This window comes from Haliotis cracherodii, unplaced genomic scaffold (assembly GCF_022045235.1).
Source record: "Haliotis cracherodii isolate W230 unplaced genomic scaffold, xgHalCrac1.p SCAF_1, whole genome shotgun sequence".
In the NCBI taxonomy this organism is placed as follows: Eukaryota; Metazoa; Mollusca; class Gastropoda; order Lepetellida; family Haliotidae; genus Haliotis; species Haliotis cracherodii.
The window spans coordinates 802,456-824,722 of NW_027266264.1; the positions used below are offsets into that span (position 1 = coordinate 802,456).

Sequence of the window (22,267 nt, forward strand, 5' to 3'; positions counted from 1 at the left end):
CCGGAAGTGAAGAAGATTCTACTCACCATACAACTATACGTACATAATAGCCTAACATTAAACAAACAGAATATTTAAGATTTACCAAATGTTTAGGAAATTTAATGGCTTATGCAGTAATATATATGTTATTGTAAGTAACTGAAACAGTCCTGGCGTTTTAAATGTTCAATTTAACAACACATTACATGTCAAGCACCTACTAGCAGTGATAGAAACTAACAGTTTCAGTCCTCTAGTCCTTATATTATCCTTATATAATGATAACAAATACCTATAGCAAAACCCATAAATATGGCAAATTTCTACAATCCTTATGATACCTTATTTATTGGGCAGTTTGGCAAGGACTACAGGACTAGTGCCAATTTCTAACACTGCTACTAGCCTTGCTCCAAGTCTCTACTGAGTTTTAAGTCCATGAATGTGAGTAAGTTGATACGAGAGCAGTCTATCTACAGGACAAGTCATATATGATGCGGGGGGGGGGGGGGGGGGGGGGGGGTGAATGAGGTTTAAGTCGGGTGGGGGAATGAAAACGAAACATTTCTAATTACAGTCGCTATTCCTATTGGTTATCAATATTATTTGTGTTATCTCATGTTCATTACTTCCAAGTTGTGAAGGCATATTGCTACACACAGGGCCATTATCATAAATAGACAAACTCGCAAAAAAATCTTTTTTGGTATCAATATTAGTTACATGCTACTGTGCGCTTCACAACACAGTCATGTTATAAAATAAAAGTTGTCCTGAAGTAGTAGTGTGTTCGCGCAGTAGCGTTTACGACATTCTTATAAATCACTGAGAGCAAATATTGGAAATGGTTTAATGCCCTTAATATTGGGAAAATATGCCACAATGATTAAAAAGACAATGTTTTTCTATTTTTATTTTACGACAAATGATACCACTTTTGGTAGGGATGAAAGATCAATGACAGCCGCGCGCACCTGCCTGTTGCAGACGACAAAGTTCGATCAGTCATGTCAACGGTTCCAAACGCTAGATCTAGAGAAAACATGAGCCTTCTTCATGAAATTTTAGTAACGGTCAAAAATGTGTGTGTTGCATATTTTGTATCTTTTTATCGCTTCTTTATTCCGCGATCGCCAAAATCAGTTGTCGGCGACATTGTTTTGATAACGGGATCGGGCAGTGGAATGGGTCGCCAGCTCGCGGTGGAGTTTGCAAAGCGTGGAGCGGCGATTGTTCTGTGGGATATTGATAAAGAAAGAAATAACGAGTCCCTTACAATAATTGAGGACATCGGAGGGACAGCGCATTCCTTCATCGTTGATGTCAGGTGAGTTAAAACTTGGTTAAGACACCATACAACAAATGAACCTGTCAAAATTTCACGATGTTGTCACTTGGCCTACAAAAGTAGAAGTTGACAGAAAGAGATCTAGATCTACAACCAATTTGGCAGTCACATTAAATGAAAGAATTTTTTACGTTTTAATGTTGGGTCATTCTAAGTCCATGAATAAGCGCAAGACGCTTAGAATGGCTGTAGAGGAATCATATTTCTTTTTAAGTTTTAGTAGTGATTGTGAAGGTTTAGCCTACCTCAAACTAAAAGATTTATCTGATACTCTATAGGTATCATTTCAAACCCACACTACAGTGTATAAGCTGGTATACAGGGGATAGCTAACTAGCTCAAGTGTTGAAGGGATATAGCGTACATTTGGTTTCTTCAACTAATCGTAATATTATGCAAACAGTGTCACATTATGATCAATCTCATTAAAATCAAATCATAGTAAATAAACAAAGTTTATTAAGCAGTTATTAAGCATTTGAGAGAACTAAGGTCTGATTTTAGTGAAGCTATGAGTCAAGATGGGGTCCTAGTACTCCTTCAGTCAAGACAAGACCCTACTGACCTCTCGGTCAATTTTAGTGAAATTAGTTAAATGACAACAAAATCATTTTAATTCTGAATTTCAAAATAAATTTGAGATGTCCATACTTATCTGTCTCTCAGCAAAAAATATTTAAGCCTAAAAAAGCAAGTGCATGGCCTGTCACTGCAAGCATTTACTAGAAGGGAGGGATGCCAATGTTGGATAACATGTCTTTGCCCAGGAATTTACAGAATACAAAATATTTCATCCCATAGACTCTTATTAAACGGGAGGGGGGGGGGGGGGGGGGGCACAGGTGGCCCAGTCATCTAAGGCACCACGGTTCGCTGTGCAGAGCTGCATCCCTTTGGCACGCCAGAAACCTATGATTGTGGGTTTGAATCCTGGTTTGCCCCGATTATGTTTCTAGGTTTGTCAGCACCATTCCCGTGCTTGTGGGTTTCACCGCAGTGGTAAACGTCTGAGACCTGCATCACTTTGGGCTTTCCTCCTACATTAAGCTGACACGCCATGATATAACCTGAATAATGTTAAAAGCGGCGTTAAACCCAACTCACTCACACTCACTCATATTAAAAGTGGACATGAAACTTGGGAATGGATTCATAAGAAATTGCATTTGTGATTTTGTTGTGAACATCAATTGTCCCAGAAGTATTATGTTAATTCCTGAGAGAAAAAATATAACATTCAAAGAAAGTATTTAAATACCCAAGTGAGGGTACGGAAATCACATGCCCCATAATCAGATTCAAAACAAAACTTTTTTTGTATAGCGGCACAACAGTGCAGTGATGTATGACAAATGATTTCATTGGCTGATATGTTGGCTGACTTGTGATGCTTGGTAGCTATGGATACTGTAGGAATCAGTCATTCAAAAATTGTTGCTATTTCTGTTAATCCTACAAAAATAACATTGCATACATTGCTGAGTGTGTGAAACAACCTTTGATTATGACTTTGTGAATAATTAAGATAACAATTAATGTCTGTAACATCCTGTTTGGGAAGAGTGACTTCCTAATGTGACTTTTCTATTATGTTTACTTAAGCAATATACATCCATATACATCTACTGGGTTTTGCGCGATGCACAAATGTGCGTCCAGTATGCTCAAATGTTGAGATTGGGCGCAGAAAAGGAATATACTGCATCCCGAGGGACGCACAATAAGATTCATTGTACCTACAGCGCACCTAAGGGAGTTATTGGCATTGTCACTTCATCATCCATAAATCATGACCACTGTGCACATGATCACTGATTAATTCAAGGCTGTAAAGTAATTATCAAAACGTACAGAACACTAAACCATTTCATGCCTTTACAGGACCCTCATAATGCCTGCAAGGACCCTTATCATGAATTCTTTAGGGTCCTATGGACCCCCACTTTTGTAAGTCAAGGTAGAACCCTGCATCTAGCAATCGTTTACTTTAAAACATAAAATAAACAATTGTTAAAAAAATGAGCACTGTATTAAATATTGTCTTATTTGTCCAATTTCACATTTCACATTTCCATTTACATAATTCACAGTCCAGATGTGAAACAGTATTGTTATAATGGTTCACTGGTTTCTGGTTGGCCATCAGTTGTCTATTCTCCCTCTCAATAGCATAGTCTATGTTTTCAATACCATTTCTTCTTCTTCTTCTTCTTCTTCTTCTTCTTCCTGGGTGGCATCAAACTACCTGGCTTGTGATTGCAGTATTATCCTGCTCTACCTGCAGTATCTAAATGAATTTGTACATATTTTGTTTCCACCCCTTGAGATGATATGTGTCTTCATCCCACTGCTCAGAGACATATAATTGTGCTTTGTGACAAAGTCATCTTTGGTGTTAATATGGTTGGGCATTCTCTTTAGGAACATTTCCAATGAATGGAAGGTTTACTCCTGGTTTTAATCATGAACTTTTATCCTGCAACAGCAATGGCCAATCCTTCTTAGAATTGGGAATAAACTGTAAACCAACCTGAGCATTTGCCACAGTGGAATACTTATTCTTGTCTGCAACTCCTCTTATAGCCTAAATCGTACTATATGATTAATATGTTCTCTCACTCATCGATATATATTTTAAACAATTTCACTAAGTACAGTGTATATGAATAATGAATATTGTTCACCAATTAGTTGTGTCGTTATGTTTTGTGAGATACTGTAAATAGTGAAATTAATGCGTCTCCAAAGTATTCACCAATTAATTGTCTTACGTCCCTCTTAATCACCTTTTGTCTTACCCATTACCAAGCTTGGGTGAATTAGTACCCATAAGGGGAATCCCCATGCTGGCAGAATTTTTCATTTGGGGGACGATTTCGTGAGTTGTTTTTTTATCATCTCCTTTTTTAATGCTATTTTCAAATGTAGTTTTGGTCAAACATTTGTGATTAAGTATGCACTAAAGTATAAAAATCTGCAAAATCTCTATGTTGACATTATTTGCCCTTTAATCACTTAGTTTCATCAAGACCTGTGAAGATTCTGGGTTAGAACAGATCTTCAGCAACCCATGCTTGTCGTAAGAGGCGACTAATGGGACAGGGTGGTCAGGCTCGCTGACATGGTTGATGCATGTCATTATATCCCAATTGCGTGGATCGATGCTCATAATAGTAATAACTAGATTTTCTGCTCCAGAATTGATTATTTACAGACTGCTGTCATGTAGCTGGAATGTTGCTGAGTGAGGTGTTAAACAAGAAACAAATCCAACAAGGAGATTTCCATCTGTAATTAGCATAATGTTTCACATTTCCTTCATATATGGTTTGTTCTTGGTACAGTGGTCAAAGTTATCCGAGTTCATTGCTTGCTTTGAGCATGTCTCTTTTAACTCTGATGTTTCAATGAGAATCCTATGGTTACAAAACTATAGCACTGTTCATAACTGAATCTGTTTGTTTGTTGTTTAAAGGAACACTCAGAATTACTCCAGCTATATGACCATACCCAGTAATTAACAGGCTCTGGACCAGACAGTCCAGTGATTGATATGAGGAGCAGCTAGTGTTTAATATTAAGCATGACACTCAAGACAGGATGTCAGATCGTTTCATTTTCTAAGTCATCCAAAGTGTCTGGATTTAAATATTTTTTTCAAATTTATAGAGATGTAGAATAATGTCCTATCAAAGTTGATAAATTCATGAAAATATCCTGATGTCAATTTTCTCCGGCAAAACCCCAGCAAGGGGCCCTTGTGATAGCTCTCATGTTAAAAGTTAAAGATTCAAGAGTCCCTAAGATTAAAAATAGAAGCAAATCTCAAGGACCCCTCTTAATTTCAAATGCCAGCAACTATCCATGCCGTCTGAGTGTGATAACTGAGCCTGACCAGTGACCACCAAATTCATTAGGTCACAAGTGACACTGAAACTTCATGTACTTATAACCACCAATGATGACACCCCAACTTGTTCAAGAAATTCAAATCTGATTTTCAATATGGCCACCACGGCAGTCATATTGAAAAACTATTTATTGCCTTTACTCACCCATATTTGATCAAAATGTATTGAAGCATGATATATGTGTAGTTGATACTAGGCTCAATGTATATGATCTGCTTTTTTGCAGTATTCAAAATGTTGACCTTTATTTTACCTTTGCACTTTAACCATGCTCCAACATTCTCTCAAAATCAATTTCCTTTCACTTTAATCATAATCACTATGGCTGCAACGAATACACTATGCGACGAATACGATTCGTATCACGAATATGGGTAATTAATACGAATATTAATTCACGAATACAATAACAAGTCAGCAGTTTATGTATTATTTGTCATATTCAGTGAAACAAAACAAACATAAATTATTTGACATCGTTTGTTAATTATTAATATATTATACATTTATATACTGCTCTTATCCAGGTACTAGTATCTGCTCAAATGCGACAATGACCAGAAACAACAATACTGTTAAATCAAATATAAGAGCGTTGTTTCGGAAGAAATCTATGCATATAATATGTTCTTAAGGATATTTTTAGGTACAGGGTATGTACATAAGTATTTGATTCTTGTGGCCACGAATAATGAATTCAATTCAAGAATCGATACGGTTCTATTCACGGAATACGCAAGTGAATCGTATCAGTCCTAATAATCCCCCAACATAGACTTGCCTGGGCTGTATTTGATATATTTGTATCAGGTTCTGTAAGACAGACTTCTCAGAAACCAACAGACCAATGAAGCTGAAACTCCACATGCTTGTTTCCTTCAATGATGACGCCTGAATTTTTTTTAAGACATTAAAGTGTTCAGTGATCTCAGTGCAGTGTATTAGACCAGAGAATGATATTTATGTGTTCAGTGATGTCGATGCAGTGTATTAGACCAGAAAATGATATTTATGTGTTCAGTGATGTCGATGCAGTGTATTAGACCAGAGAATGATATTAATGTGTTCAGTGATGTTGATGCAGTGTATTAGACCAGAGAATGATATTTATGTGTTCAGTGATGTCGATGCAGTGTATTAGACCAGAGAATGATATTTATGTGTTCAGTGATGTCGATGCAGTGTATTAGACCAGAGAATGATATTTATGTGTTCAGTGATGTTGATGCAGTGTATTAGACCAGAGAATGATATTCATGTGTTCAGTGATGTCGATGCAGTGTATTAGACTAGAGAATGATATTCATGTGTTCAGTGATGTTGATGCAGTGTATTAGACCAGAGAATGATATTCATGTGTTCAGTGATGATGCAGTGTATTAGACCAGAGAATGCTATTCATGTGTTCAGTGATTTCAGTGCAGTGTATTAGACCAGAGAATGATATTAATGTGTTCAGTGATGTTGATGCAGTGTATTAGACCAGAGAATGATATTAATGTGTTCTGTGATGATGCAGTGTATTAGACCAGAGAATGATATTCATGTGTTCAGTGATGTCAGTGCAGTGTATTAGACCAGAGAATGATATTTATGTGTTCAGTGATGTTGATGCAGTGTATTAGACCAGAGAATGCTATTCATGTGTTCAGTGATGTTGATGCAGTGTATTAGACCAGAGAATGCTATTCATGTGTTCAGTGATGTCGATGCAGTGTGTTAGACTAGAGAATGATATTGATAACTTTGTGTGTTCAGTGACCGTGAGGCAGTGTACCGGACAGGAGAGCGGGTCAGACAGGAAGTGGGGGACGTGACCATCTTGATCAACAACGCAGGAGTTGTGACTGGCAAGTCGCTATTGGAGTCTCCAGATAACATGATTGAGAGGACTTTTGATGTCAATTTACTTGCTCACTTCTGGGTATGTGAAAATATGTCCAACATGTCTGAATCTGTATCTGATCACTCAAAACATTCAACACTGGCAAAGCTTCTGTTTGTCAATTGACACTCAGTTATTAATAGCCTGTTAAAGAGAATTAAATGTGATTTTAGAAACACAATCTCACTGATTCAACGTCATCTATTCTGACCTTGCTATTAGATGCTGGCGTAGTGACTGTTGCAGACAGAGCTACAGATAAGCTGCGTATTTGTGTAAAATATTTAAAACCCAATGACTTTCAATTAACTTGCGTACAGAAATGCATGCGTAGAATGAAAAACTCAAAGATATATTAACAGCCTGCGTAAATACCCAATGAAGCTTTTTCAGCATGCGTATGAAGGAGTTAATTTTCCAAACACAATTACGAGGTAATTTACTTTCCGAGTAAAGCCTATATATTAAGAACATTTAAATACATCTAAAACATTATTTCAATTTTTTTTTCAAATCTTAAAATGTTCACAAATTTTGGGAAAAAACAAATAGAGTGATAAATAGATGAGCGAAAAAATATAAAAATATATATATGGATATACATCTTTGGGTTATCCATTAAAAAATGTAAAAACCCAATTAAATTAGAACCCCTAGAGTAAAGCCGAGGGCATTTGACAAGGCTATGCTTCAGTCTAGTGGCTAAGGTTTTAGACGACATTATTGTTGAACTTTGTGGCTGAGATTCAGCTAATGTTCTTGTCAAAGGTTTCCAATTGGGATCCATACCTGTACAGTTATTTTCCAAGGCCAGCTATTGTGCCAGGAAACACAACTCTTTTCCCATAGAGAACAATGGACGATGGTGACATTTTTATAGAAGGTCGGGTTAACCTCTTGACCGACCTATATTACACAGGTAACTCCAGCCATGGGGCAGCTGCTTAATTTATACTTGACAATCATAGAGGAGGTGTTTGATTGAAAGACTTACTGAGTGCTTTGAGGCTCTATTGTCAGTTTGTTTGGCTGGAAAGCACTAAACTATGTCAAATACTTCTCTTTACTTGCATATTGTTTTCTAAATATGTGCCACATTCTGAGAAATGTTTTTGTGACAGTTTGGTGAGCTTGACATTTCTATCAAGTCTGTATATTGTCACAAAACAATATATGTCCTGTCACCTATGTTTTCTTCTGATAGGATATGTAAAATAGTGCCTATTTGGTTGCAATATGATATGTATCTCATATGTTGGGTTGTCCTACGTGTCATAATAGACCAGCATTCAAAATACATGCGAGGCTTAGTATTAAGTTATGCTGATGACAAGTAAAAGACCAATGCTTTTGCTACAATTGGAACCGAATAAAACTGCAAGATAATGTAAACATGATAAACATATTTGTCTTGTTCAAGCAGGACTAGTTACCATGGTTACGAACAGAGGACCAGAGAAATAAACTTTTCACTAATCCTCTGGACTAGTCTTAAACAAAATAATTTTTTTAAGGCTGTATGTGTACATACAGGGTGATACTATTGTATTAGCAAATTCTAGGTTTCAAATGAATTTGATTTAAAACAGAAAACTTGAAAAGTGTCTGGACACTCACAAAGCGGTCTTTGAAACTAAGGGGGGCACTTCTGGGATCCTTGAGATTTGCTCCTATATGAATGTAGGGACCCCTTATAATTTGATTGTTTAACATCAGGGTTATGACAAGAACCCTTGCCGTTCATGCTTAATTTTGAATACTTGCACAACCTTGATCATACGTTAACTACATATTCCACGTTTTCAATTCTAATTTTGATTTGTTTGTTTATTTGTTGTTTAATGTCACACTCAGCAATATTCCAGTTATATCACAGCAGTCAGTAAATAATCAAGTCTGGACCAGACAATCCAGTGATTTATTTTATGAGCATCAATCCATGTGTGTAATGCACACTTCTCTAATGGGAGTTCAAAATTTGTACTGTCTTGTTTACAATATTACAAGTGAACCCTTTGCTGGACAGTAAAAACATCAACGTAACTACTGTATTTTAGTAATAAACATGATTATTTTAAGGGGTAGGTTAAATTAAGTCATCATAGAAACTTTTAAGACTTTTGGGCATACTTAGTCACATTAAATTTGAAAAATGGAAATAGCCTAAAAACAGACAATAAAAAATGACAGGCAAAATCATCCCCCAAACACAAAAAAATTGCCTCTGGGGGAATTCCCCTTACTGGAGTTAAAACGGGTTCCAAGTGTTTGCATGCTACACAATTTCATTGATCACAATGACCAGGCCGACGCCTAGTCTGCCTGTTTCTGCCTTGGATTTTGTAGTACATTATAATTTTTCTGTATTCTCGTCCTTTGATTATCATTCCCACAACTTCTGTCACCGTAGCGCCTTACAACAATGAAGATGCCTTCAGCTTTTACTCAGGGGATTAATCCCTGAATTTATTGTGTGGAATAGGGCCGAGGGCAGCTGGCGTTTTTTTACCCAAACAGGATGTTAGTAATTAAACACTAGTTACCGATTATTAATTGTTATTATTTTTTTTACAATAAAGGATCAAAGTCAAAGGTTGTTTCACAGTCTAGTAAAATTTCTGTTGGTCTAGCAAGCTTTGCTAATAAAGGTTTATGCATTAACACAAAGATCCACTGAAATGATGTCCAGTGACATGTTCAGGCTACTACTCTCAAATCATCATAGTAAAGTTTGGATGTGTGGAACTCAACACAATTAACAATTCTTGGTGCTGACAGTTACTTTCAGTTGTGGTTAAGAGTTCATTTCGGAGCTATCGATGGTGGTGACCTATCGATTTACCTGCAGCATATATATATATATAGCTATTCTGAGAAGCACTTCAAGAGATGAGTCTCAGATTAACAGACTTGTGGTTCTTCCACTGATAAATGGAAGGGAAATCCCGGGACGGCTGCTGGCTGGAACTGGACTCATTAGAACATATCATGGCAGGAACTATCATAATAAAAATTTGAGTGATTGCTACCAATATTTTCAGTCAACTCCTTTCATTTCAGACGGTGAAGTGTTTTTTACCAGCCATGCTTCGGAAAAACCATGGCCATGTTGTCAACATAGCCAGCTCAGTGGGACTTATTGGTGTCAACAAGTTGACAGACTACTCAGCTTCCAAGTTTGGTGTGGTGGGTTTCACTGAGGTGTTGAACTATGAGATAGTTTTTGCTGGATACGATCAAGTTCATACAACCGTCGTGTGCCCATCTTATACAAAGACAGGCATGTTTGAGGGCTGTGAGATGAGGTGAGACTTCTGCTTGATGTTCCTCTGAAGACATTGTGACAGCTATAACCTAAGTTCTTTGTCTCTAATTTCAGTGTAGAAACTATTAGAATTAATCAATTTCTTTAAGTGTGCAAGTGTAGAAATTAACGCTTCCATTTGTAATTTTGTCTTTGAAAGGCATTTGGAAGTGATACACATAAGGGGAAGTAGTATGTTGAGATCCATAAATTTTCTTCCTTAATTGTAATTTTGTTTTACTGCTAATTGTGTCCCGTATGCATGCTGTAGAAGCTGTTTTTTTCAGGTTCTTGTCATTTGGGATCATATGTACTTCGGCTAAATGAATATAGCGTTTAAACCAAATATTATGAAACACAACACTCCCAAGTTTTTTCACATTGAAAGTAGCTGTATGTTGATGGAGCTAGTTGTGTCATGTGACTCTACATCTGTACATGTGTTTTCCAGGTCATACCCTATTTTTGAGCATCATAGGTTTGTAACCAGGCACTGAAATCTGCATCATGTTGTTTATTTCTGTTTCGTTTTTTTCATGTGAATCAACGGTTCACGTGACCTAATGTCTTGGTGCACTGTCCATCATCTTTCAGTGGTAAACACACATGTTTGAATACTATCCATCTGGACAGGTTGTTCAGGAAGTTTGTTTGTTTGTTCTTTAATGCCTCACTCAGCAATATTCCAGCTATATGACGGCGGTCTGTAAATTATCGAGTCTGGACCAGACAATCCAGTGATTGATATCATGAGTGTCAATCCACACAATTGGGATAAGATGACATGCATCAACCATGTCAGTGAGCCTGACCAACCGATCCCGTTAGTCGCCTAGCTCTTACAACAAGCATAATCGCCTTGGTCAGAAAGTAGTAAAGGCGGTAGCCTATTGGTTCCAAGTAGTTACAAGTGTTTACTCGTCACACTTTAGGCTTTATCAATCCCCCAAATGGGTATTGAGTGTGAAGGTACTAACCAGGTGTGACCCTATCATGATATGGCTCGAATAATGCTAAAAGCATAAAAAAACTCACTCACTCACGCATAGATTTTGAACAGAACCAGCCATAATGATAGCCTTTTGGATATCATCATATTATATGTCCTTTATGTATGCGTTCATGGCCTGTGACTTGTGTTGTACTGCATCTGCCTGCACCTGTCGCCATTAGTCTTAATCCAGAGGTTCTTTCACTTTATTTCTATCCAGTAATCCGCTGCAAATATTGTCCTTATTTTAGTATTAGGACTCAAAAATATATTTTAGTATTGAGACTAAAATGTACTTAAAATGACAGATTCTGGGGATGCCAGATAAGAATTGGTCCCCATCAACCTGTGCTGCGACTTAATGGACTGCAAGGTCCAGCTCTGTGACATGGGACCCTTTCTTGCTCTTTGTATCAATCACTGCTTAGCTGGTCCAAACTTGATTATTGACAGGCCAACATCATATAGCTGGAACGTTGCTCTCGGTGGCATTGAACAAAACACAGTCACACAGTTTGATAGTATGAAAGTGCCATTACAATATGAGCTACAGAGATCTATGGCTGTATCTATATTTTTTCACACTTTCCCTTTCCCCCAAATGGTGCATGATGTTGTTGCATGATGGTGCCACGCTATTGACAACAGTGGAACCTATATGTATATATAGTCCTTATGCCAGTTAGACCTGTTTCACGAACAAACAAAACACAACGCCATTTTGAGAATAACTGAAATGTATGTATTGAGACACTGATGAAGAGTTTTAAGTTATTTTTCCATTGATATTTAATTGTTGACTGGCCTCTGAAGTTGCCAAGAAAAATCATTGTATTACTTTTAGTATTTTTAACTTCTGATATGATATTTATCAAATCCTGAAGCAAGCTTCATAACATACCTTATTGCATGCTTAATAGCATACTTTATAACCTTCTTTATTACATGATATCAGAGTGATGTTGATCCCATGCGACACACATTATTGACACTTGTTGTTCACTTTTATGTTCAGAACAATCTTATCTGATTTCAGATTCTGCCCAAATATACTTTAATTGGAAGGATAATTAAACTAGGTGTTTGAAATCTAATTCTTCCTACAGATTCCCGGCAGTTATACCACCCCTGGAGACAAGGGCCACAGTGGAAAAGATCATTCAGGGAATTCTCACCAATCAACATCAAATCTGTATTCCACGCTTGGTGTATGTCATTGCAGTGCTCAAAACGTGAGTATATTACATGAAGCTAGCAGTGATGTACCACATTTTTTGTTTTAGTTTTTTTAAAGTGACAAGAAGGAAAGATTAAGTAAGTATTGACAAAGCTCATCACATTTGTCCAGTCCCAGCAAATTCTGCGATTCTGTGATTGCAGAAAGATTTGCAGAAAATGTGACTTAATGCAGAATTGCAGAAAAATCATGGAATTTGCCTTGTTTTATCAATCAATACACTAATTTTCATTATTATCACTTAAGTGATGCCCAAACATTTATAGCAATTCAAACAAACACATGAATTCTACAATAAAACAAAGATTTCATTCTCCCTTTTAAATGTTCTTTTGGCATTACGACAACATCAACTATGTTTACATCTAACAATAAATATATATCAGATATGTATATGTATTTGCAAATTATATGTCTTGAAATGTCTAAATGCAAAACATTTCAAATGTTATAGGAAAAAATTGATTTTGTATTGAGGGGGAAACGGTTATGTTTTTACCTCAGACTTTACTGCAGAATTTTGAAATTTTAGAATATTGGTAATTTAACCACAGAAATTTGATAATTTTACCAACGAATTCATCTGGGACTGTTTGTCAGTGATTTCTGTGGAGAAAAGCTAAACACATCTTTATAGGACTTGATAAAACAAAAATAACTTGACATTCTAACACTTAGGCCAGGCTGGATGTCCCATTCTCCTCAAGAGACTTCAATGTGTACAGGGTCGCATTCTTCTCTAATAAATACAAGGCAAAGTTTTAATCATATAATCAGTTTGAAATTACTTTTTCCATTTTGGCCATGTCTGTTAGTCATACTTTTACATTTTGAGTGATAGAAACATTACAATACATTGTATTGTGCTAATAGATGCTGTCACTCATTACTTCAACTTTTTCTTAGTCTACCACTGGTGATCAGTGAGGACATGATGGCAGTCACAGTAATTACAGCCTGAACCAATCGATTCTTTGGGATTTAATCTGATTACTCCTGAGGAGCACTCGATGCATGGGTATCGTCTGCATGTAATGAAGTATTATTTTGCTTTCAACTACAATGTCAAAAATCTTCTTACTTGATTGACGTCAACTCATTTTGATATTGGTTGACACTTGTACGACACAACTTCTGTGAGGCGACACTTCAAGTACGTGGACTGAAGGATTACGTTTTGTAGCGATGGTCTTAGATAGTGAATGTGAAACATGTTTCGGCAATGTGTCGGTGAATCGTTCAGGTTTTATTCAATAAGTCATTCCCACCCATATCCACCCCAACCTATCACCATCCCAACCCATCTCCACCCCCAGCCCTACAAATCCCACCTCAACCTGTTCCCATCCCTTACCTAACAGATCACTTAAATGTAGCTTTAAGTTTCGTCACTAATTTCGGTTTGAAAAAGTATGAATGAAAGTATCTGGTTTCTGGAGAGGAAAGATTAAATGACAGATGAAATTAAGGCCTGCTGTGTTGGTTGCGTGAGCTGCAACAGTCTCAGGCTGGGACTTACAGTCAGAACACATCAGTCAAGGAGACATGAGTGAGACTTGTATTGATTTCTGAGGCAGAACAGTGAAGGCAGATACTGTCTCCTGTATGTGGGCAGCAAAGCACCTGTCTTACAGCCTGAACCAATTGATTCTTTGGGATTTAATCTGATTACTCCTGAGGAGCGCTCGATGCATGGGTATCGTTTGCGTGTAATGAAGTATTATGTTGTTTTCAATTTCAATGTCAAAAACCTTCTTCCTTGATTGACATCAACTCATTTTGATATTGGTTGTACGGCACAACTTCTGTGAGGCGACATTTCAAGAAGGGGGACTGAAGGATTACGTTGTGTAGCGATGGTCTTCGAAAGTGAATGTGAAACATGTTTCGGCAATGTGTCGGTGAATCCTTCAGGTTTTATTCAATAAGTCATTCTCAACGCATCACCACCTCTACCCCAACACCCCCACACCCACCCCCACCCCAACAAATTCCACCTCAACCCATCAACACACCCTCCCCACCCCAATCCCATCCTCCATTAAGCATTAGGTACAACCTGAATACAATCTCATTAAAATCAGATTTTAGTTCTCGCTATCGCTAAACAAAGATCTGAGGACATCCCATTACAGGTCACGTCAGAACGACCTTTCATCCGACCAATCAAAGAGTCGCTTACCAGATCATAAAAGTGACAGTCGGAATGTGTTTTCTTATCATACAACCTTGAAAACGTAAACACTGTGTACTCCGAACGACAGTTACGGCCCGTACAACCGATCCCTTCAAAAGTATCTTCTATCTCTCGCTTCCGTGGGATAGACATTTGAACGGAGGAGGCTTTGCACAGTACGTGGGATTCACTGCCATATAATCTCAACCATATATTAGACATTCCGGGGTGTTTGTTTGTTCAGTTTTCAAAATTTTAATCAAGAACTGTGTCGACATGTTTTTCAAGCTTAGTCTGAAATGGAAGTCGCCAGGTTGAAACGAGTGCCGTAAAGCTCGAGAAAACTGCTTTCTAATTGGCTGATGTCGACTTCATGTTAGTCATTTCAGTGGTCGGTCAAAGTTCGCAGAAGGTCGTTCTGACATGACCCGTAATGGGATGTCCTCAGATCTTTGTTTAGTGCCAAGGAAAAGTTAGATCTGATTTTAATGAGATAGAAGAAATTGTTGTTACTTGTATTTGATGCTGTGCACATGGTGTGATCAACATGTATTTTTCAAATATGTTTATTACATTGTGTAAATCCTAGTACAGAGCTCCAGATAACATTTTGAGCAATTGAGTTTTTACTCTAGGGTTTCTATTTTGATTGGGTTATTACATTTTTTATTGGGTAACCAATACTTTTTTCATTCATCTATTCATCACTCTATTTTTATTTTTTCCAAAATTAGTGAACATTTTAAGATTTGTATGAAATGAAATATTGTAGACAGTATATAACTGTTCTTGATATATAGGCTTGACTCGGAATGTAAATTAGCTCGTAATTGTGTTTTGGAAATTAGTTCCTTTGTATGCATGCTGAAAAAGCTTTATTGGGTATTTACGCGAGCTGTTTTTATACATTTGAGTTTTTCATTTTATGCATGCGTTTCTGTACGCAAGTAACTTGAAAGTAATTGGGTTTTGAATGTTGTTTTTTTTTTGGGGGGGGGGTATTTTATGCAAATACGCTGCTTATCTGTAGCTCTGCTAGTAGAACATATTTCAAGAATCTAATTTGCATTATGTCAGGCGCTGTAGGTTCAGTCTTTGCTATTTTTCACATTTACAAGACCGGTGGAACTGAAACTGAACCGATCATCCCAGCAATGGTGTCTCACCTGAAACAGATAAGTCCAGTAATGGTGTCTCCACCTGCCATGGGGTCCAGGCAGTTGACCTATGAAAATGCAGATGGCACAGCAGACTCAAAATTAATTACATACATTTGTAACATGGACACAAATAACGACGACCTAACTCTGCACAAATAGGTGTGTTCTTTTAACTGCTTTCATTGTTTTATGGATGCTGTGTTTTACCAAATAACGGAACCCCATGAAGATCCAGATCGGAATTGATTTTCAGCATGCTTGTCATAAGAGGCGACTAACAGGATGGGGGTAGTCAGATTCGCTGACTTGGTTGAGTCATGTTATTTTATCTCAATTGCATGGATCAATGCTCAGGATGTCAATCACTGGATTGTATGGTCCAGGCTTGATTATTACAGACTGCTGGCATATAGCTGGAGTATTGCTGAGTGCAGCATTAAACCAGTGGTCCCGTTTACCCGTAATTACAAGCTTTTTACCGGTAAAATTAGTCTTGGACTGGTAATTCGTGTGACAGCCAGTCCCTGGGGACCAGCAAATAAAAAACCTTATAACTCTGTGATATTCATATAAGTATATTTTTCTAACAGCTTGTCGGTTACCATCAGGGTTTCCCCTTGTCGATTTTTTAGTGCAAGGAAATAACATTTTGCTTTGCTTCAAGGTTAAAAATGTGTCTTCACCTTGAAATATTAGCAAAAGAAGAGAAAATTGTGACTGAACTTTTGTGTGAATGATGTGTAGATCTAACTAAGTTACTTCAGAGATGATGTCATTGCTTTAAATGTGATTTTGAAAGAATTGTAACCAGGTAATTTTCATATGTTTTTTTATTTGTTGAAAGTTGGGACAGACAAAAATTAGGAGAGACTGGTAATTTTTAGAGTTACCAGTCCAATAGGACTGGCAGTTTCAAGAGCCAGCAGGAACACTGATTTAACTTGATTCAATCAAACAAACCATACAGCGGTGACCTACCACCATCTCAGAGTTATCAATAATGATGCACTGGCAAGCAGCTGGGGCGACAAAGTCTGTTTCCAGTCACTTGTTGTAAGATAATTTTGAGTCATGCTGGTCTATAAACTCTCTGATCCTTCATCTGGTGACACAAATATTTCTACTTAATGACAATTGACTTTTACTTAACAAAAATGGTCGAACGAACCAATAAATACTGAAGCTCTTCCACTAATCCTCCTGACAGTCATGGGGAATGAGAGCTGGACACAATCCTACTTAGCCCTGATTAGATTAACTTAATGAGATTAACTGTGGAGGAAAGAGGGTTGAACCCAGTGATGATGGGGACTCTCATCCTCCCTGGAAGAAATAGAAAATCAGTCATAGGGAAACCTGCTTACACTGTTATCATTGAAATTTGTTTTACACGTTTGATGTTTTGGACGGTGTGCACAAGACCCTGAATTGACACAAGTTTTCTTGGAGACCACAATAGATGATGTTTTGAAAGCAGAAGGGATTTGAGAGGGATATGGATGACTGTGTACTTTAGTTGATCCAGGGCTAGAAATGCAATTTTTGCCAAGTGTGCCACAAGGCACAAGGTATAAAATTTAGGTGTGCCTTGGGAAATCATGGGGTGCCCAGCAAATTATTTGTTACATTTCAGCATTAAACATGTTTAATAACCATTAAAGTGTTTGTTGTTTATTTGTGTCTCTCTGTCAGTAGTTCAATCAAACTGTTAATAAATTCATGTAATTGTAAGTAAGTGAGACATCTGTGATCTTAATAGTAAGTGATTTATTCAAGTTAAAGTGAGTTACAAACTTACTTTACTGACTTCCATTTAATGACTGTGACAGACAAGCCCCATCTGAAGTAAAATCCACTTACCAATTTCTGTTTTATTTTTATTGTTTACGTAGACCTTATTGGAAAATCATTTTAAAAAGAATTATAAATAGTTTCTGTCATCAGCCATTTCCCGATAACAGCGGCTGTCCGCTCAGTAACATGAAGAAATACCCCCGTTTTCGAGGCTTCGTATGAATAACACAGTCGTCGAAGAATGGTATATGACACATCGCTGGAAAGCTTATTCCATCATCTACACACTCGTAACATCACCTGTTTTTTTTTTTCGTAGTTAAAACAAGAGATTTCATTGGATTAAAATTGGTTTCTAATGACGCTTTCTTGCTGAAATCTGCTACAAGTTTCGTGATTGGTCAATTTTGAGCATGTGACATAAGGCAGCCAATCAAATTACAGCTATGATACCAAGCTCGTGTTTGCTAAATTTCAGAAGTTGGCGAAAGATTTTTGTTAAATCGTGTTATTCTGAACGTTTAAGCAGGAAATCACGATTTCGTGGTATATGCTGACAGCCTTAAATGTTTATATATGACAGAATTTATTTGCCCATAATTAAGGATGCATATAACACAAGAGTGGGTATTATACGCGAATAAATAAGTCTTATGTACATTGATCAATCAGATTGGGATTGTTCACTAGCCAATATATATAAGAAATACAATGTATATTAGAGCGGGGCGCTTATTACGTCGAATACAGTATGTATATTCTTCAGGCAATTAACTGAAGTTGCAGACTGTTCGCTATACATTCTAGACACATTGAAAGTAATTAATGTCAATCTTTCAACGCTTGTGGGTTATATCTATTCTCAAACCACTTGAAATTTCAAAGAGAAGAAATGTGGTTTTGTTGGCCTAAAAGAAGGAGAGTAGTATAAACTATCACATATTTAATTGTTCTTTATTGTTTGTTGGAGCCATACTGGCAGGAATATATTGGCCAGATTGTTTTAGGTGATTGTGATAACTAATACCTTTATGTTCTTGGACAAAATTCCTTCTTGGAGATTCCACACCCTGCCCCCTTCCTAATATACCCAGGAAGATTGTGATCGGCCAACTATTCACTGCAAATTCACTTTGATACGGAAAACTGTTAGCCTAGAAGATTTCACTGAAAACAGTTCTGTCTGGATTTCTGACATTTTGCTGTACTTTGCTCGATAGAAATCACTTCACTGGTCTCTTTCAAATATGGAACAGTATGCAATTTTGTAATATTACTCACCTGTAAAGAGATCACCTGTTTTATGATAGCATTGTAGAATACCAAAGCGGGTGCTTATGTATTGCAGGAACAAGTTTCACCAACAAATATTGAAAACTCCTAACATCCCTGGGCTTTATACATCTACAAGTAGAGATGATAAATCAGTTGGAGTTTATGCACACTTGATGACCTAAGCAACAATGTTGCCAGGCTCACTCACATGGCATTGTTTTGCAGGTGGATCTTGCAACAAAATACTACAAATCACATCATAGAGTATTGTGATGTGATTGTAGACTTTGTGTTGCAGGGTCCCTTCCACAAGGTAATGTAGCACAAAGACAGTCGTAAGTCTATGCTATTATAAATAGTATGGGAGTTACAATATAACAGAGCTATGATATCTTTGTGGAACTGACCCCTGAACTCGTCTATATATGTGTATTAATTGTATATTAAAGTCAATTAATATAGAGAAACTAATGTTCTGTGCAGTCTGCTAGCCTTCATTAATGCTGTAACGGAAACTTTTTGATGATGTCCATTTTTTGGTGATAGTATTGTATTCCAGTGTGAATTCATGTCTCGCGCACAGTTGTGAGTTATCATAGAAAGAGAGGGGTGTAGTAAATTGTTGATAACCTGTTGTGTATTCAATTATGTTGATAAACATGCTAATACAGTTGGATCCAAAAACACTCTCCAAGCACAGATTACTGCAAAGAATAATTTTGTAAACATCTTCTTTATGTATTTATATTTGATTCTATTCATTTCAGAATGCTGCCAACAGATGCTATGGTAGAAATCGTGAAGTTCTTTGGAGCAGATAAGTTCATGGACACATATACAGGAAGAAAGTGAAATTCCCTCAAAGTGGAAAAAAAACAATTCTTGAAATGTTTTCAGAGACATCTGTGTACTTCTTCAAACCAATTACTGGAGACGTCACATATGATACTTCCTCAACCAATCACTGGAGACTTCACATATGATACTTCCTCAACCAATCACTGGAGATGTCCATGCGGTACATTTTCAACCAATCACTGGAGACGTCCATACGGTACTTCCTCAACCAATCACTGGAGACGTCCCCTGCCGTACTTATTCAACCAATCAGTGGAGACGTGACATACGGTACTTCCTCAACCAATCATTTGAGAGGTCCCCTATGCTACTTCTTCAACCAATCACTAGAGATGTCCCATACGATACTTCCTCAACCAATCACTGGAGACAACCCCTACGGTACTTCATCTACCAATTACTAGAGATGTCTCATACGGAACTTCTTCAACCAATCATGGGAGACGTAACATACAATACTTCCCCAACCAATCACTGGAAACATCAATGCGGTACTTCCTCAACCTATCACTGGAGACGTCTCATATGATACTTCCTCAACCGACCGCTGGAGACGTGACATACAATACATCCCCAACCAATCACTGGAAACGTCCATGCGGTTCTTCCTCAACCAATCACTGGAGACGGCCCATACGGTACTTCTTCAACCAATTACTGGAGACGTCCATGTGGTAGTTCTTCAACCAATCACTGGAGATGTGACATACAATACTTCCTCAACCAATCATTTGAGAGGTCCCCTATGGTACTTCTTCAACCAATCACTAGAGGTGTCCCATATGGTACTTCTTCAACCAATCACTATAAACAACCCCTACGGTACTTCTTCAACCAACCACTAGAGATGTCCCATACGGTACTTCTTCAACCAACCGCTGGAGACGTGATATACAATACTTCCCCAACCAATCACAGGAAACGTCCATGCGGTACTTCCTCAACCAATCACTGGAGACGTCCCATACGGTACTTCTTCAACCACTTACTGGAGACGCATGACGTATATGTTTGATTAAAAAAAAGATAAAGCTTCAGTCAACTTCAGTGAATGCATGATCTGATTGTTTGATACATATATGTATCTTATTCTCTCTCTCCATCTAAATAGGTTTGGCCAAGGCTGCGGTAAAACAATTACCAGTCAGACATTTTGTTCCCAACTGTTGAGACTTGCAGTGGGTACCCGGGTAGGGCCGGGTAACCGACCCCCTATTACCCGAACCAAGATATTTGCCAGTAGGGGTTTGACTCTCCAACCAAGGATAGCCCTCAGCCCAGAGGGTTGTACTGACTCTCCAGCAATATCTTAAGATATTGTTATTTTCGTTACTTGTAAATAGAATTGTAATTAGTCTCTTGTGAGTCTGGCTCTTCACTGACTTATTCCCCAAGAAAACCAGCATGTCATTTGGAGGGTTTGAGGTTTTGAACATCAGAACCAAACTACATGTACCTTAACAATATTGTCAAGAAAAGGGTCAACTAAAGCTTATTTACACTGAGGTGTTTTGCGAGGTGCAAATCTGACATCTTGTGATACTTCATGTCTGGAAATCTTTCTGTAATGCTTGATGCCAATCTTCATGAGCCTCTGCTTCATAGTCTTATGTGATGTGTCCAGTGATAGGTTGAAGAAGTACTGTATGTGATGTGTCCAGTGATAGGTTGAAGAAGAACCGTAGGGGACGTCTCCAGTAATTGGTTGAAGAAGTACCGAAGGGGACGTCACCAGTTATTGGTTGAAGATGTACCAAAGTCAAAGTCAAAGAAGTTTATTGTACAAAAGGCCACCGGCCCATATACAAGAAAGAGTTACGCATGTAGATACAATTACATTTGTTACACATTGGGATATACACGTTGTTTGATTAATTCATTTCTTTTGGCTAATGCATGCTTAATATAAAGAGAAAGATTTAATATATTTGATTCGTTCTTTGTCGTCAGCATAACTACAAAGGCGTTTATCGGTGACATTGCTATTAAATAATCTTTTATATATTTCTTTCGGAGATCATTGTAAAATGGACAGACAAACACAAAATGAATTTCATTTTCTATCTCTAGCTCACACAATGGGCAAATTCTTTTCACTTTTTCAATGGACAGTTTTCTTCCTTCATTTACAAATAGGTCTAGCAAACCAAGTCGATATTTAATTAACTGTTTTCTTAAGTTTTCCGTAGTGAGTACTGATAAATATATTTCTGGTTGAAGTAAAGTCTTGAAAGTTTTGTAATATTCATAACGCGAACTATCCTCTAAAGTGGAGTGCCATTCTTGGTAGAACATATTTATAGACCGATTCCAAAATTCATTAAGAAACATATTTACATTTCCAAC

General features: G+C 37.4%; 1 protein-coding gene across 1 annotated transcript; it reads left to right on the top strand.

Moving 5' to 3' along the window:
* The first annotated feature begins 968 nt into the window (after positions 1–968).
* LOC139471097 (epidermal retinol dehydrogenase 2-like) lies at positions 969–20,961 on the top strand. The gene is made up of 5 exons (XM_071253387.1): positions 969–1,309; positions 7,000–7,165; positions 10,187–10,431; positions 12,528–12,653; positions 19,831–20,961. The coding sequence occupies exons 1-5, from the start codon at positions 990–992 to the stop codon at positions 19,913–19,915; spliced, it is 942 nt and encodes a 313-aa protein (XP_071109488.1). The 5' UTR covers positions 969–989; the 3' UTR covers positions 19,916–20,961.
* The last annotated feature ends 1,306 nt before the right edge of the window (positions 20,962–22,267 follow it).

What these genes read in the sequence shown, in the direction of transcription:
- LOC139471097 (XM_071253387.1), top strand. Translation starts at nt 990, where the DNA reads ATGTCAACGGTTCCAAACGCTAGATCTAGAGAAAACATGAGCCTTCTT. An exon ending in TCCTTCATCGTTGATGTCAG is followed by an intron (nt 1,310 to 6,999) that starts GTGAGTTAAAAC and finishes TTGTGTGTTCAG; the next exon opens with TGACCGTGAGGCAGTGTACC. An exon ending in TTTGAGGGCTGTGAGATGAG is followed by an intron (nt 10,432 to 12,527) that starts GTGAGACTTCTG and finishes TTCTTCCTACAG; the next exon opens with ATTCCCGGCAGTTATACCAC.